The sequence below is a fragment of the Pempheris klunzingeri genome, chromosome 9, assembly GCF_042242105.1.
Source record: "Pempheris klunzingeri isolate RE-2024b chromosome 9, fPemKlu1.hap1, whole genome shotgun sequence".
Lineage (NCBI taxonomy): Eukaryota > Metazoa > Chordata > Actinopteri > Acropomatiformes > Pempheridae > Pempheris > Pempheris klunzingeri.
The window spans coordinates 1,293,766-1,310,060 of record NC_092020.1 but is presented as its reverse complement, the minus strand read 5'-3'; the positions used below and the strand labels follow the sequence as shown (position 1 = coordinate 1,310,060).

The following is a 16,295-nucleotide window of genomic DNA, read 5'->3' as shown; positions in this document are numbered from 1 at the left end:
AAAGATAGATAGATAGATTCTTCTTTGTTATTAAAACAAAGAAGAATTATTAATGATCTTGAAAACAGCAGCTTAAAATATAATATATAATAATATATGACTTACTCAAATCGAAACAGTTCTTAAAATAATTCTATATGTATACATACATACATATATGTGTGTGTGTTGTAGTTAATAATGTGACTACAAGTCACCTATATTACCTGAAGATGGGGCTCTACTGCAGAAGTTGTCAGTTGGTGGAGCAATGGTGCAATAATGACACCAATCGTTATTAATACTGAGCATTGATTTCAACTTACTGCCCTCTCCAATGACCAGTTAAGTTCTCATTTTAATTTATCTTATTCGAATTATTTTAAGAATTGTTTCAATTTGAGCAAGATTTAAGTCATATATTTCTGTTAAACTGCTTTAACTGTTTTTAAAATGGTGGGTGTTTCAGTTAAACATCTAACCATCTTCCACATTACTCTTTTCATCCAGAGTAAAAATGAAACAGTGATAGATTAAATATGCAGAATATTTGCCTTGTCAGTCACATTTTCCTCCACCTAACATGTGTGGGATAAGAGTTTGACTCAAAATATTTCCCATATGCCTATAACAGATATTTTGACGTGACAGGAAAAGCACAGGTGATTAATTGCATTAATAACTGCAGCATGTTTCCACAGTCACACTCTTTAATGGAACAGGGTCATCAGTCATTTCATCAGCTTTTCCGCTGCAACCAGTTGAAACATATTGCAAAAAAGGTCACTAAAATAATACACTTAATTAAAGGGGGCTAGGTTTTTCTCAGTGAAATCACAGTATTTGGTCAGTAGGGTGATGTTATTTCCACCCATACACATTAGGATGGCCTGCATCACATCTTAACACAAGGTGAAGGGCAACAGCCTTTGATGATGCACTAACTCGGCCCCGTCTCAGGCTTGCTGGACACCACTGCTAACTGTGCCACAGTTCTTCTGTCTGGCTGAGAAGATTCAGAAAAATTCCACAGATTTAAGTGCCGAAAAACTCACCCGTCTCTTGCATTCTTACAAAAGTGATTCAGAGTGATTCACTGAGTGATTCAGCTTTGTGTTGTGGTATCTGATGTGTGCATTTAAGAGTGTTATTTATGTATTTATGTGTCCGTTTGGTATTTGTGTCTGTTTGGTGTCTGCTTATCTAAAGGAATCAGACCTTGGAAAGCATGACCTCGGCAGGAGTGACCTGACCTTTGCCTCCTTATCTGGACACAGAGGGAAGCAGATGTTTATGTTACATTCCTTTGCATTTTAACAAAGACACCAGATGTTGAGCTAGGTGGTCAAGAAGAGTATATAAGGTGACCACAGAGTGGGCTCAAGAGGAGACGGGGACACAGGCAGCAGATTCGGCCGGGGGTTACACTGTCTGTTCCTACAATTAGCTGAACGTCTTCCCAGGCTTCCATGTCGCCTGTTGGCCAACTGACCTTTTTGCAATAAACCTATTTTTATTCACCAAGTCGTTGTCAGCGGAAGTTTCCTTTCATCAACTGCACATCATCATCAGAGAAGATACGACAGTGTTCAGGTAGATTTTTATGCATTTAAAATTACAACTGTCACATTGATTTTGTTCCAGACTGGGATTGTTCCCTGACGGAGCAGTATGGGATTGTCGACCTGACCCAAGACAGTGTTCTAAAACAATTCCTTAAAGGCGTCATAAAATGTGCAGAAAATGTCTTTGACAGTTTCGTAAAAAAGCTGATCGTACCTATCATTTAAGTCACATGTGTAATATACATAAACTATTCTTATTTATTATGATACTTATTTTCTTACATTTTGTTTTTGTTTTTTTAGTTTTTGTATTTTCACATCAATAAGTTATAATGTGACAGTGGTTTGTTGTTAAAGTCTCTTATTATTCACATGGTGTCTGTTTATTACGTTTTATACATCAGCAATCCTTCCTTGTTGACAATCCAGTTTCACCTGCACTTTTCTGCTGCAACCAGTCAAAAAAAAAAGGTCCAAATGCATCTAATGTTCATAGCAGGCTGTAAAATTCAACTTTGAGGGCAGAGCAACTGTAAAAAAAAAAAAAAAATGCTTCGTAAAAGTGGAATATGAAAGTTTTTCTCAGTGAAATCACAGTATGGTTAGTAGGGTTACGTTATAATTGCATCACATCTTAACACAAGGTGAAGGGCAACAGCCTTTGGTGAGCATATTGATGATAAGCAGGTAATTCCTTGTAATAGACAGAGAATTCTGTCACTACCGGAACATTTGATAGTAAAACTGATACACATCATCCTTTACTCCTTATTTGGTATTTTCCCCTCTGACGTGTGTATATTGTGGTAACCACAATGACAATATAAGTAGCACCAGTAGTAAGAGTGTGTAGGATATTCAACTCTTCTGCTCCACCTGACGGCACTCAAAGCCTCTTTCAAAGACATGAAGAACTTCAGCATTCACAGTCTGACACCGATGATGATGATGGTGATTGTGGTGGTCTACGCAGCATCAGTCCACAAACCAGGGCGCGATGAGCTGATATTAATTAAAGAAGCAGCAGAGAAAATGTTAAATGAAAGCGTAAGAAAACTGCAAAAATGCTTGTTTTGTTTGTTTGTTTGTTTGTTTGTTTGTTTGATGGTAAACTGACTCTTTCACCACTTATTTCACCACAGAATCTGCTGAATGAAGACATGCTGAAGATAGAATCAAAACAGAACATAACATGCGTGGTATGAACATTTTTTTAATTAATCTGATTATCGTACACAGTGGTGTTTGACATTGGTCAGATATGCAACATCCACACTTTGCATGCAACTTGTGAAGTCCTCAAGGTTAAGTTTTATTGATGACACTGATTACACTAACTCAGCCCTGTCTCAGGCTTGCTGGACGCCACTACTAACTGTGCCTTTGTCTTCACAGAAAGAGTTCTTCTGTCTGGCTGAGAAGATTCTGAATAATACCAAAGCTTTAAAAGAAGAGAAACTCACCCGTCTCTTGCATTCTTACAACAAGAAGGTAAGGAGTGATTCATTGTGACTGAAGATGCTTTTTAGTCCTAAACCAAAGCTATATTCATCCAGTGACAAGGCATTGCTCACAGTGAGTAAGCTCTTTGATGCCAAACATGTTCTATATTGTTTCAGCTCTGCATTCTGTCAGTCTTTGTGCATTTAAAATGAAAACTGCCACAATGATTTTATTTCAGACTGAGAGTGTCAACTGTCCAGTGCACCTGACCAAACACTGTCCACTACAAGACTTTCTGAATGACATCATAAAATGCGTGGACAACAAGACAAGAGTGATCGCAAAAACTCCTGCACGTGATCATGTTTAATATCTAACACATGTAACATACATAAGTTATTTCTATTTATTGTAAAGTGTAATATTTATTGTCTTGTCTTATTATTATTTATTGTCTATTGCCTCATTTTTTATGTATTTGTATTTATACATCAAATAAATTCCCTATGTGACAGTGGTTCGTTGTTAAAGTTTCTTACTATTCACAGTGTCTGTTTATAAGGTTTTGGATTTCAGCGATCCATCCTAATCATTTAAGTAAAACTGTTCAGTCAACCAGCAACAGCTGTTTTAAAACCACAGACAGGACTGTTGAACACTACTTTTTTTAAGACATCAATTACAAAAACACGAAGAATTTCTTGTGGTACTTGAATGCCATTTCAAGCTTTTTCAGAGCACTAATAAACGACACAGAATATCACTGATTTACTAATTAAACAGACAAAGAGCACCAAGAATGTGAGATAAAACGTGTAAAATAATTTAATAAATAAAATATCCAGGGGTCGATGTAAACATTTTACATACATTATGATACAACATAAAAGTCAGTTTTCCTCCACTACAGAACATGATGAAATTAAATTATCTCCACAAAAAACTAGTGCATTATACTAAGGCATACAGTATGTATGATGCATTTTTAATATTACACAAAGTGTTCTGACATTTGAAAACAAATAAAAAAGATGACTTGCTTAGATTAGCAAATGGCACGAACATAAGAGCTGGCCGGCATGCATGCCTCCGTGCGTCTGACCTAAAGGAATAAGTATAAAATGCACTTTTCAGTAACACACTTGATACCATGTACCCTCCTCTTTTCGCCACATTGATGTTTATTTTTATTTCTCTCCATGTTAATGATTTATTGTATTCAATGGGAAGAAACACTGAGGCTACAGCTACAGCTTGTGCTCAGGGTAGAATAATTAAGTGTGAAAATGCGCACTTAGAATTATCATGTATTCATGTCAGCATGAGTTGTTTAATATGAATCAGTTTCTTACATAGCAGGAAATCAGTAAAACAGAAGTTATGACTTAATGTGTGAAGAGTTCAGTGCAACACTTGGTGTGTTAAATACACTCAACAAATCTCACAAGATATGAAAGCAGTTTCTGGTTCATGTCCTCAAATCTTTTTTTTTTAACATCCTGTCAGTTCTCTCTCAGAGTGGTTGTCACAAAACTAATGACGTTGCAAGTGAAATGAGGTTATGGTTAATTCCTCCTTAATGCTAGAGGTACTCAGCTTAATTAAAACAGAGGCTGTTAATGCTCCAAAGCAACATTAAAACATTGGACATCCTCAGAGAAGTCTTACACTATGATACAAATGACAGGTTGTCTTGGCCAAGACGTCTTAATCCTATCAAGGTGCAGCTCTTTCACATTTAAAACTTACCAGCTATACAGTGTATTCAGATAGTCTTTTAAATAATGTTCAACAGTAAAATTCTCCAGACTCGACTAATGACTTGTTTTCCTAATGTAACATGAAAGTTGCAGTGAAACCAAGCTCTTCTATTTGCTGTCTTCACTGCAGGAGGGATTCGATCACAGCGTCTGGCTTTGCAGATCTTTTCCTGTGTGGAGATGTATATACGATAAGTGTTATCAGCAACTTCAAGCAGCTTTTGCCGTTCTCATTTCTCAGAATAGCAGTGCGTCGTGATAACAGCAAATACCGTCATGCTAACGCTTCATGTCAAAATGCTACTAAACACTAAATGTGCAGTGTGGCCCAACATCCATAAATAATAACTCTTCTGTTACTCGTTGTCGTCTAATTCAAGTACAAATGACAAACTGTGTTATACCACCTGTTTAAAGTTGCAGTTAACTAGCTAAGAGCTAACGAATTAGCCCAGAATCAGGCTTTTGCTTTTCAGGAAAAACCTATTTACACTTGCGTCGTGGACAAAAAGATCTGATATTACAAAAAGCAAGGGGAAATGTAACCAAGGAGCAATAGAGATGGACTGAACTCTGCTTGTTCGGACCACCTCAGGAGATGTACTATGATCTGTGTGGGTGACGGAGCAGTGTCAATGAGAGACAGTCAAGTCCTGCCTATAGTAAAACCCATGCAAGTGTTTGTGCTAGTTGATGGATAGTTAATGGCTAACCTGATTAATTGCTATTGTTGCAACTTAACTGCTTACTGTATTAAGTAACTTCTGCATAAGAAATTCCTGAAGTGACAAATGTAAACTGGGGCCAGAGACTGATAAGAGAAACAAGCTCTGAGAAACCACTCAGTGTCTTGGTGCATCAGTAATGCTCAACAGGATGTGGCATGTCAACCTGTCTAGTCTGTGTAGGAAGTAGACTACCTTCTACCAGTCTTGGGTCGGCCACTCTTGCCACTCTTAGAGGTTCTGGGTCTCTCTAGTTTCATCAGTGACTGCCGCATGCTCTCCTCTGTGTAGGCCAGATACACATGGGACAGATCCACTTCAAATGGCTACAGGGGGCAGGGATGGAGTAAGAGTGAGGTCAACAATACAATGCCAAGGCGGGAATGGAGAAAGATATCAGGAATATCAGTTATTACACAAAAAACAATATCAGGCATGAACAAAAAAAAAAAAAAAAAAAACATACAAAGAACTTACATCTTTTTCTTTTTTGTCTGGAGCAGGGGTCTGTTTTCTCATATTGTTGCCGGTGTATGCCACACATTTCTGAAAGTCATAAGACAAAGTAGAAAGGCATTGAATTGATGTCAAACAAACCACAGTGTGTGTATGAGTTACGCACAGTGAGCTCACCAGCTGCCATTCTCCGATGTCCTCATTCCAGTGCACGTAATTCTCTATCATCTCCTACACAGGAGACACGAGAAAATATACAGATTAGACACAAGGACAGACGTCGTCTCTGTGCTTATACATTGTGTGCAGCCTGTTACATGTTCATGACTTTGGTTTGAAGTTGTGAGTGATTTACAAGCCAGAGAGCCAATGTCAATGGATCAACTGTATTAGCCAGCAGCTAGTGTCGAGTTATTATACACAGAATAGAAAAGAAACAGTTGAATAGATAAAAATAACTGTTCAAACACAAGCTCAATAAAGTTTGGTGTTTGCTTTGTGTGCACGGATATGAGGTAACAATACAAGGCATATGTATTGAGCAAAATAAATCAGTGTTACAAATGTGAGTGCAGATGCACACCTGGTATTCCTGGGGAATAAAGTTGTCTATGATGAGCATCTGGAGCCGCAGCTCTCGGCTCAGCTGGCGGATGTTCTCCAGGAGGCCCTCGATCTCTCTGTGATGCTCTTGCTGCAGATCTGCCATCTGACAGACAAAACAAAATGAGTTTCAAAACTCAAGTTTAAGCTCTGGTTAAAAAAGTATTCTAATACACTTTCTATAGGAATTCAGTCCTTCGTGACAGTCTTTGGGCAAATGATCCTAGGTGCTGCATGATTGTCCCACAACACCACACCACCCTGCTGCCCGGACAGGAACAGTTTCTCTTTAATGTTCTGCTTACTTCTGATTTGGCAGCCATCAGCATGGTCCACACTTTCTTCAGCTTCTTGGTCTTTCCTTGAGCCTCCTCTTGCAGGCTAGTGTACTTCTCTTCAATGTCCAGACGTTCTTGCTGTTTTAGGAGAGAGGGATCAGTGATTAAGCAGGGGCAGGCAAGTTATAGTCTGTGGTCAGGACTGCATAGAACCTACATGGATAAAGGGGCACAGGTCAAAATTATGTCTTACAACTGTTTCTTTGTGCATGTAAGAAACTGCTGATGTGCATCAACACAAACAGAGTGGGAGGGTGGCTATGAGCCATATTTTCCAACCATGATGACGTAGCCATTTCAGTATAAATCTGGCTAATACTGAGATCGCCACCTCATGCAGACAGTGTGGTATCTGATGTCATATCTCAGCCACTGTAGAGATAGCTGAGTGGTACACCACGGATATTTCATGTGCTACTGAAAATGGAACTACGTAAGTGAAATTGTTTTTGCCCATGCAAATACACCATCTGATGACTTTGGTCAAATCCTTCATTCAGTTGTTTACTCGTCTTAGTAAACAAATAACAAAAGCATTAAACATTAAAATCAGATGATGACAGTTACAGCTGACAATGGAGCTCTGAATACATTAACCATGTAACTAATGCACATATTCATGTAATCATTTCATACACAAGTAAGTGAGGAGTTGTCATCAGCATCCATGTATTTGGTGGTTGGACTGGGTTTCTGAACTGTGCAGATCCAACTGCGCTGACATCTATCCATACCTCTTTCTCCTCCAGCTCCTTCCGCAGCTGCTCCGCTCTCCTGCGACGTTCCTCCAGTTCATTGTTGGACTCCTGCAAAAGCTTCTCCTGCTCCTCAGCCTTGGCCAAGAGGTCCACCCCACCCACGATCACCTTCTTCTCTAAAGCTGACAATTTCTCCAGCAGCAGGTGATGCTCCTGCCTACGATGTAAGATGTTAGATATGGTATCAGATGAGCGGTTACCACATTACCACATCCACTTACAACTGAAGTGCACATATCTTCCTTTTCATGGACTCACTGGGCTTTCAGAAGGTCTTTCTCCCTCTTCTCCAGCTCTGCTCTTGCCTTGTTCCTCTCCTCCTCCTCCATGTCCAGCTTGGCCTCCAAGGCCTTTCTTTCCTCTTCAATCTTAGCCTGCATCTCCACCATCTTGTCTGGGGAAACCTTCTTCCTCCCTTTACAGAGACACATAAGGAGTCATGCATGTAGATGCATCTTTCCATTCCAAGTACTTGTCAGTGAATAGGTTAGAATGATTTGAATGCAGATTAATTAATTGCGTGCTGTGGTTTTTAATCAGTATTAGTATTATCTAATATATGCAGTTTTACTTTGTTCTACAGAATTCAAATTTGTGTTTTTTGTGAATGTACCTCGGTCCTAACAGTGAGCAACAGTAAGATCCAGCAAAGTTCTGAATTGCTATTAGTGTAAGCATCACTATATCAAGTGCACACTTCTCTTCATGACATGATGGCTATGAAGATGAAAATGGACAACATGACAGTAACAGGTGACATATATTGACAGACAAAAAAATGTGAACAGCGATTGTACAATCTCTCATCCGATTAGTCAGAGATGGTGAAATTGCTACTGAAGCACACATCAGCCATCTGGATAATTTATGCGAGCAGAGACACCATTGCGACAGGATAGTAGGACTATGTAGATTCTTACACCAACCTCTTTCTTCTTGAATTAAGAGGTGTATAGCAAGCCAGACAGGCGGCATTTGAACCCAGGAAGAGAGAGAGAGAGAGACAAAGAGCAGCACATTACAGAGTGAACTCGAAAGTCTCATGACTCTACAGAGTGGAACACCACATCAGGGGCAAGGAGGGGGAGAGAGGCAGATCAAAGACCACAAAAGGAAGTTTCCATACAAAATGCCAAAAGAGGAACGAATAGACATGAGACAAAAAAAAACAAATAATTCACTTCACATAATGAAACATGATGTGGGTGAATTGTGGGAGAGGAGTTACAGCTTACATGATAAATCCTGGCAGAGGTGTATGATGAAACTGGGGATATGACTGCAGAAACATGCAGAATAAAGCCGCGTTTCCACCAGCACTACTCGGCTCGACTCGGCTCGACTCGACTCGGCTCGGCTCGACTCGGCTCGACTCGACTCGACTCGACTCGGCTCGGCTCGGCTCGGCTCGGCTCGGCTCGGCTCGGCTCGACTCGGCTCGACTCGACTCGACTCGACTCTAGCGGGCGGGGTCGTCATAGCAAGGTGGGCCGAAACTCCAGTAGCGTAATTTGTATGCGGCACAAACAAACACAACTAAGGACGTGGAGCGTTTGTTTTGCGTGTATCCGTTTACCTCATTCACAGAAATAATAAAACGCACAGTTTCTGTTTCCGAGGTTTTAAAAACGGCGAGTTTGATTCTTGTGAATGAGTCGCTGTCATGACTGATCAAGTGACGCCGCTCCCTGGCCAATCAGTGGCATGCACTCTGGTGACGTCACATTCACAGCTCGACTCAGCTCGCTTGGAACCCCGGCCGAGGAGGTACTAGGGCCGGTGGAAACGCAACCTAAACTGTGCCGAGTCGAGTCGAGTCGAGTCGAGTCGAGTCGAGTCGTGCCGGTGGAAACGCGGCTAAAGTCTATCGAGTGGTCATTTAGGTCATGCGTGAAGAAGATAGGAGCAAATGTACATCAGATGGTGCCGATCGGTTCAACAGTGCAACACTCCCATTTGAATCCAGGGATCAGTCCTGAGATATTCTTGTGAACCTGCGCACATCAGGAACCTATGCAATCATTTTCATGTAAATCCAAATAATGTTTGGAACATGAAAAATCAGGAGTGGGGGATCCAGGAGTGGCAGAGACACAGGGAAAGTATAAAGCCCCTTTCACACATGCACTATAATCCATAAATGCTCTGTGAAAATTAACTCCGGCAATTAACACACCCAGGGTCTTAAATAGCTCAAGTGTCAATTAGAGGAACAACATTAAGAGGGTAAGATACCATGAAGTTTATTTACTTTGACTGAATTAATTATGCAATGCAAATTAGAAAGCGATCCCACAATACCTTCTACTTAGGCTGCACAACCCTCTAAAGTTGTTCATTTTAACCTGCAACGAGGTCAGGATCTGTAGAACTCGGGTAGTGTTAAAACAGGAAACAGGAAATGCAATAAATTGTAAAACTTACCCTGAACCTGTTTAAAAATTCCTTAAAGGGGATCTTTAAATCTTTAAAGGGGAGTCCTGGTGATCTAGTGGTTAGGGTGTCAACCATGAATGACAACATCCCTGCTTCGCTTCTGACAGGGGAACTTTGTTACACGTCATTCCCCATCTTTTTTCTCTTATTTCCTGTCATCTCTCAACTGTTGTCTCTCTGATTAGCATAAAATTAAATGCCCCAAAAACGAATTATTGATTTACTGATACACTTCCAGATTGCACACCCAGATCTGAGTCTGTACCAAAAACTAGTCACTTGTCAACCAATAATACAGCTCAGCTATTTCACATACTATATAATAAGCAAGAACAGAAAAGTAATAAAGTCAGCTTATTCAATCAATACTTTAGAAAGGATATATTACGAATGACTCACTGGTGTCATTAGAAAATCCCCCAAAGAAAACCACCTATATAAACAGCACAAAAAAGGAAAAAAAAAAAAACCACACTCAGCAGACATCAGACAAATCGCTCTTGATTCATACCAACTGTTTACAAAACATAAATAGAAACATGGCTAAACTACAAACAGCATGCAAGTAAAGCAAGGAATTGAACAGAGAAAATATACCTTGAAACCTTTTCTACACACTGTGTAGAGTAGACTGCAAAGTTTTCTGTTATATTCAATTTATGAAATTGATAATAAACAACTCTCAAGGGGATTTACTGGGTGTTTTGACAACTACTGGGGACGCTTCAGTGGGGGTAATCCTCCAAAAGCACTGTCTGAAGTCAGCAATCAAGTAACAGAGACAAACTGACAAACAGCTGAATATGCTTTCTTATCATTTAGACTGCCAGTGCAGTATGAGAACTGATACACTCTTCATCCTTGGTCTTATTTTTCTGCAATTTGATATCCTGCAGCAGTGACTGCAAATTGTTGATTAGAAAGTCTGGATAAGTCACAAGCGACCAACTCAACACGTAATTTTTCCGAATAGAGGAGCTCAGCGGCACCCCCCAAAAATCCTGCCTTACATTGATATTTAGAACCAATATTCTTCCAGGCTCTATGTGTGAAAAGGGCTTAAGTTTGTGGGCAGGTGGGTTGGTAGAGCAGCGTGCTGCTCCAACTCACTATTCTGAGGTTTGTCCTCAGTAAACGGTGGCACTGAGGAGGAGCAGGCAAATTCTGAACTATTGCTGCTGCTGCTGCTGTCTGGAAAAGAAACACAGGAAGCACCATTTCCACCAAAGCCTGCAGTGAGAAACAGGCAGTGGTAGAAATGGAGAGAGCCCTTGGTTTGAAGAGCTTGAAGCAAAATATATGCACATGTAATAAATAAATAAATAAATAAATAAATAAATAGGGCAGCTGTGAGTCCACACATGCAAATACAGCACCATACTCACAGAAGCAGAATCATTTTGTTATTATTAATTGAGAGTCCCCAATGTGGGACAAATAAAGGTTTATCTTATCTTATTCTATACTATAGTACTTGACAGAATTAGGACAGCTGGAAAATATTAAGAGACGGCAATATGAATACACCATAGAGCATGGCATCACAGGAGCATTAGTGTCAGTGTTGCAGCATACAGCAACAACGTAAAGATGCTTGTTCATTGGTATTTGACCATTTTCACAGAGAAGAGTAGAAGGTGAGAATACAAGGGGAACTCCTAAATTAGAGCAGTGCTATGATACTGGAAGCTTGTTAGCCAAGACTAGAGTCTAACTAGTGACTTCTAAGCAACTTCAGCTAGATAATTATGAGGAACAGAAAACGGACTCATTACAATTAACATGGTGATAAAAGATGTAACTAGATGTCCAAATATTATACAGATGTATATCATTTACCAAAACCACATACTACACCACGGCATGAAAAAATGCTTATGAAGATTGCATGAACAGATGCAAGAGAGATGCAAGTCATTTCCCCTAAGTGCACTTGAATCTATGTATGCACAAATGACAAATTCTTACCCCTTCTTTTCCTGCGGCCTTCTCCTGCCTCTCCTCCATCATCATCGCCTTCATCCATCTCTTCTGATCCACTGCCCTCTGATCCTGAGATCTCTTCACCTAAAATCACACAAAATAATTTTAAAACATGGATTGGTCTTTAAAAAAATACTTGTAATCCAAACAGCATAATTATTTTTTACTGCCAGGCTCATTACCTTCCACTAATTTCTTCTTTAGCTCCTCAATTTCTTTCTGAAACTGGCGTAACAGGGCATCCTTAGGATCCTCATTGATCCTGGCTTTGTTCTTGATGTTTTTAGCCCTGTTAGCGTAGCGCAGGGTACTAATGGTCTCATCATAGTTGTAGTCTGCAGGGCCTATATTTGCACACTAGTGGGGAGAAGTATGTCATATAAAAAGTGAGGCAAAAACTGAATTGTTAAAGTGCAATGCTTAGAATTTACAAATGCTTGAAAAACATTAATTTTCCACATTTATTGCTCTCTAAAATGGGGTATTGGTTAGTTAGAATAACAGTTTTTTGTGCAACTTCATGTACACATGCTTCTAAGATTGTTTTCACTTTCACTGTACCATCATCGTCTTGGAGTTTCCACCAAGTGAATCCTGCAGCAGACGGGTGAGTTTAGAGTTCCTGTAGGGAACGTGTGTGCTCTTGCCGTCTACCAGGGCAGAGATGACGTTTCCCAGTGTGGAGAGAGACAGATTGATCTTTGTTGCTTCCTTTAAACGCTGACCCGTGGCTCCAGTCTTGCCTTGTCTCTCTGAACCCTGTCGGGTGGCAGATTAATTGGCGGTGGTTAGATGGATTGTGGTCGATAAGGCTTATAACTTACTTATATCTGTATCATCAAATTTACCAGGAAGTAGTTAAGTAATACTCAGAAATGTTAGGCCCCAGATACATACTGCAAGATCAACCAGATGAAGTTTTCCCATGCGCACATGCTGGTTTCCATCCACGCCCTTCTCACTGCACTCGATGGTGATGGTGAAAATGGCGTGGGAGCGGGAGCTGTGTTCATTCATGTTTGTGGCACCAACAGAACCTAAACACAGTGAAATAATATTTGATCAAAAAACACAAACTTAAATTTTTTAGCTGAAATGATATTTTTTAATCTTTTCAGAATAGATTATTTAAGCCTCTTTAATGTTTGCCTGCATTTCCATTTCTTGCGAGCAAGGACTCTCTTATCTGACATACTGTAAGCATTGCACTGATCTCAGTGAAAATTTTTGATATATTATATATATCAATATTTGAATTTGTGGGCATCTATTTCCCTCTCTGTTACTCCGCTTACGGTTTTTGTGGCCCAGTGTCATAATCCTGTCCATGTCGTCAGCATTGTTCACAACATAACCAGAGAGATCTTTGATGTACACGCCAACATCCGGTCTTTCTTTAACCTGTGATGAAAAAATAGAACTATGTCAAGGAAAATTGCTGTCAGCATCAAACGATAAGCACAACCAAACAGATGCTCAAAGGTTTTTGTTATTAATCACTGAACTCCATGTTTCAGTGTTGAATTTGAATATTATCTTACCTCTAGCCTCTGCATCTGGTCCTTGCCCAGCAAGTCCCGAACCTCCTCATTGTAAATCTCCAGGTAGGAAACACGAACCAAAAATCTGTTGAAGTTAATTGTGTGTTCAAGGTCAGATAAATGCTGAAATGTAAAAACTGCAAAAGCACAGACCTAAAATAAATGTTTCATTTATAGCAATTGTTTTACCTGACAAGACCTTGTTTACTTACAGGGCGATAAACCAAACCTTATAAGTAGTGAGACAGATAACAGTACATTCAGGTGAAACTGTTGCTTCAGTACAAAGCCAAAGTAATTTAGTGTCAAGTTCTGTCCACATTATTTGCATTATTTCATTTCAAAAAGTTGTTTGCGTGGTGTGTGCACATAAAAATAACCAGATCACTTAAGTTTCCACTTTCTTTGGCCCTAACATAAACACATGCGCATCACAAGCAGGACTAATTGCGTGTGGAAGGAAAAGAAAAGTGTCTCATTTGTTGTGTACACGAGGTATGTTTTGGTGAAGGTTTACTGACTGATTGCTTTCTCACCTTGTGTCACCCTCTGCCTTGGCAATGTGACCAAAAATATGAGCAAAGGAGTTTGGGATTATCCCTCTGAGTTCTGGCACTGCCCTCACACCCTCCATGGTGAATGTTTTTCCTGTGCCAGTTTGCCCATATGCAAATATGGTGCCTGAAATGAACAGAAAAGCATAAAGTCACACCACCAGAGCCTGCATAGAATATAAAAAAAATCAAGATGAAATAAATAATTGTAGGTTTCATATTGTATTACGGTTGATGGAAACACAAATGAAGATTAGATTCATAAAGACTATGGAGTGGATGCATGATGTTGTAGATTTTACAGCAATGGTTTATTGCTAAAAAATGATAGCTGGTATTCATGTCCTTTTTACCATTGTATCCCTCTAATACGGAGTCAATGATGGGGCGGGCTGTGAGGTTGTAGACATCCAGCTGTTTGCTGTCTGGTCCAAACACAGTGTCAAACGTGAAGGTCTTGGGAGGCTCATGGGGAGTCTCCAGCTTGTTAACTGTGATGGTCCCACGGATCTCGTCCACAACGACGGCCTGTCTGTGGCCCATCATCTTCTCCTTCTGGTTGAGCGGACGACATCTCACCACCACCTTGACATTATCATTGACCTCCTGCTTGTCAGGTTTCTCAAGCTTATTGCTCTGAAAAAAGAAACCTCGATTAGAGATACTAATGCCATATGATGTAAGCTAGTATGTAGTGTGCCAATTAACTAACAAACCAATAATTGCATTGAACCAATATGGACATCAGGGTATAAACGTCCAGCGGTTTAAACAGCACCAGTCCAGCTTGTTGACCGTTAGTCGGTAGGACGTAGCCGTTTGCTGGGTTGCTAGGCAGGCAACCGCTAACGTTAACTACCGTTGACGGTGTCGTTAGCTAGCTGACTAGCACAACATACGGACGACAGCTAATTTTGGAAATTATTTTCTGTCAAATACCCACACGGTTAATAATTCACGCCCACTGGTTTGTGGTGACTGGTAACACTCCGTCTTTGGGAACAGAAGGTTATACCGTGTCCCTGTATGCTACAGGAGAGGCTACTGGTAGGCTAAGGATGCTAGCCGGTTAGCATCACATCAGTGAGGTCGGAGGAAGGGAGGAACCCGTTTGCAAACAAAACAAAAAATTCAGACAGGCGCAGCGACTTACCGGCATAGTGAGACTGCTGACAGACTATTGTAGAATATGTGTAATGACAATTAAATGCTTGTAAGGCTTTGTTCATTTGAGTCTTAAGTTATCCGAGGATTTTAAACGCCCATATTATCGAAGCCTTACATCCGATAGCTCGTTGTCAGGTCTGAGTCAGAGTGCGCATGCGTGACAGAGGGAGGAAGTGTGTTGCTGCCGAACAGAAAGGCATCATTGTGTTCATACATACATAGAGGCCATCCTCAGGGAGAGGTGGGACAGAGATTTAGTACAGAATTATAAAACTGCACAACATATTATACATCTGATGGACATGACTGGACTAATTCGCTGAGGGGTCCATGAAAAAATGAGTTTCTGGGCCATGAAACCCTGTTTCTCTCGATCTCTGTGCATTTTGTACATATTGTGTATGACATTCCTATACTGGCATCTGCTGCCTAGCCCCAAGTTTACTGTGTGTTAGGTTGCTTATACATACATTAATCTGCCATGTACTCTATGCACAAAATACTGTAATAGTGAAAGTCTACAAACTAGATTTTGACTGGGCTGATAAATACCTTATTGCAGATGTATATCGGCAGTAACAATTTTCAGTGAAGAAATTCATTACAGTTTTTTTCCACAGAGAGCACTGACAACTTTTAACTGTAATGTGTCCTACACAGTTCAGACTGTGGCCAAAACTATTAATCACATTTGAGGGATTATGCGAGAAAAAAAATGATACACATCATGACATTTTTAGAAATTCTAAAATATTGATATTGGTATCAGCCTTAAAAATCCAGGATTAGGCCAACAGAGAGAAAAATCTGGCAGGACTCACCTTAATCCCATTATTATGTTAACTGATGTTTTGCTTTAGAAGCATACTTTATTTAAAATTTTAAAGTATTTAAGTCGCAACAAACCGGTGGACACACAGTGAACTTGTGGGTCCCACAGGGTTGTGATCGAGCCTTGTTATTTTTAAATGTACAACATAATATGAA

General features: G+C 40.0%; 1 protein-coding gene across 2 annotated transcripts; it reads right to left on the bottom strand.

Moving 5' to 3' along the window:
- Positions 1–3,789: 3,789 nt before the first annotated feature.
- On the bottom strand, positions 3,790–15,432 carry kif3a (kinesin family member 3A). 2 transcript variants are annotated; one of them, XM_070836721.1, is made up of 17 exons: positions 15,295–15,432; positions 14,495–14,777; positions 14,124–14,268; positions 13,588–13,672; positions 13,342–13,447; positions 12,944–13,083; positions 12,608–12,805; positions 12,229–12,403; positions 12,032–12,130; positions 7,886–8,042; positions 7,604–7,784; positions 6,837–6,947; positions 6,512–6,637; positions 6,106–6,159; positions 5,950–6,018; positions 5,668–5,798; positions 3,790–4,917 (listed from the first exon to the last, which is right to left on the bottom strand). In XM_070836721.1, the coding sequence occupies exons 1-17, from the start codon at positions 15,298–15,300 to the stop codon at positions 4,869–4,871; spliced, it is 2,115 nt and encodes a 704-aa protein (XP_070692822.1). In that variant the 5' UTR covers positions 15,301–15,432; the 3' UTR covers positions 3,790–4,868. The 2 variants fall into 2 exon arrangements, with proteins under 2 accessions (XP_070692822.1, XP_070692823.1); XM_070836722.1 differs by having other exon boundaries at positions 14,495–14,768.
- Between the last annotated feature and the right edge of the window lie 863 nt (positions 15,433–16,295).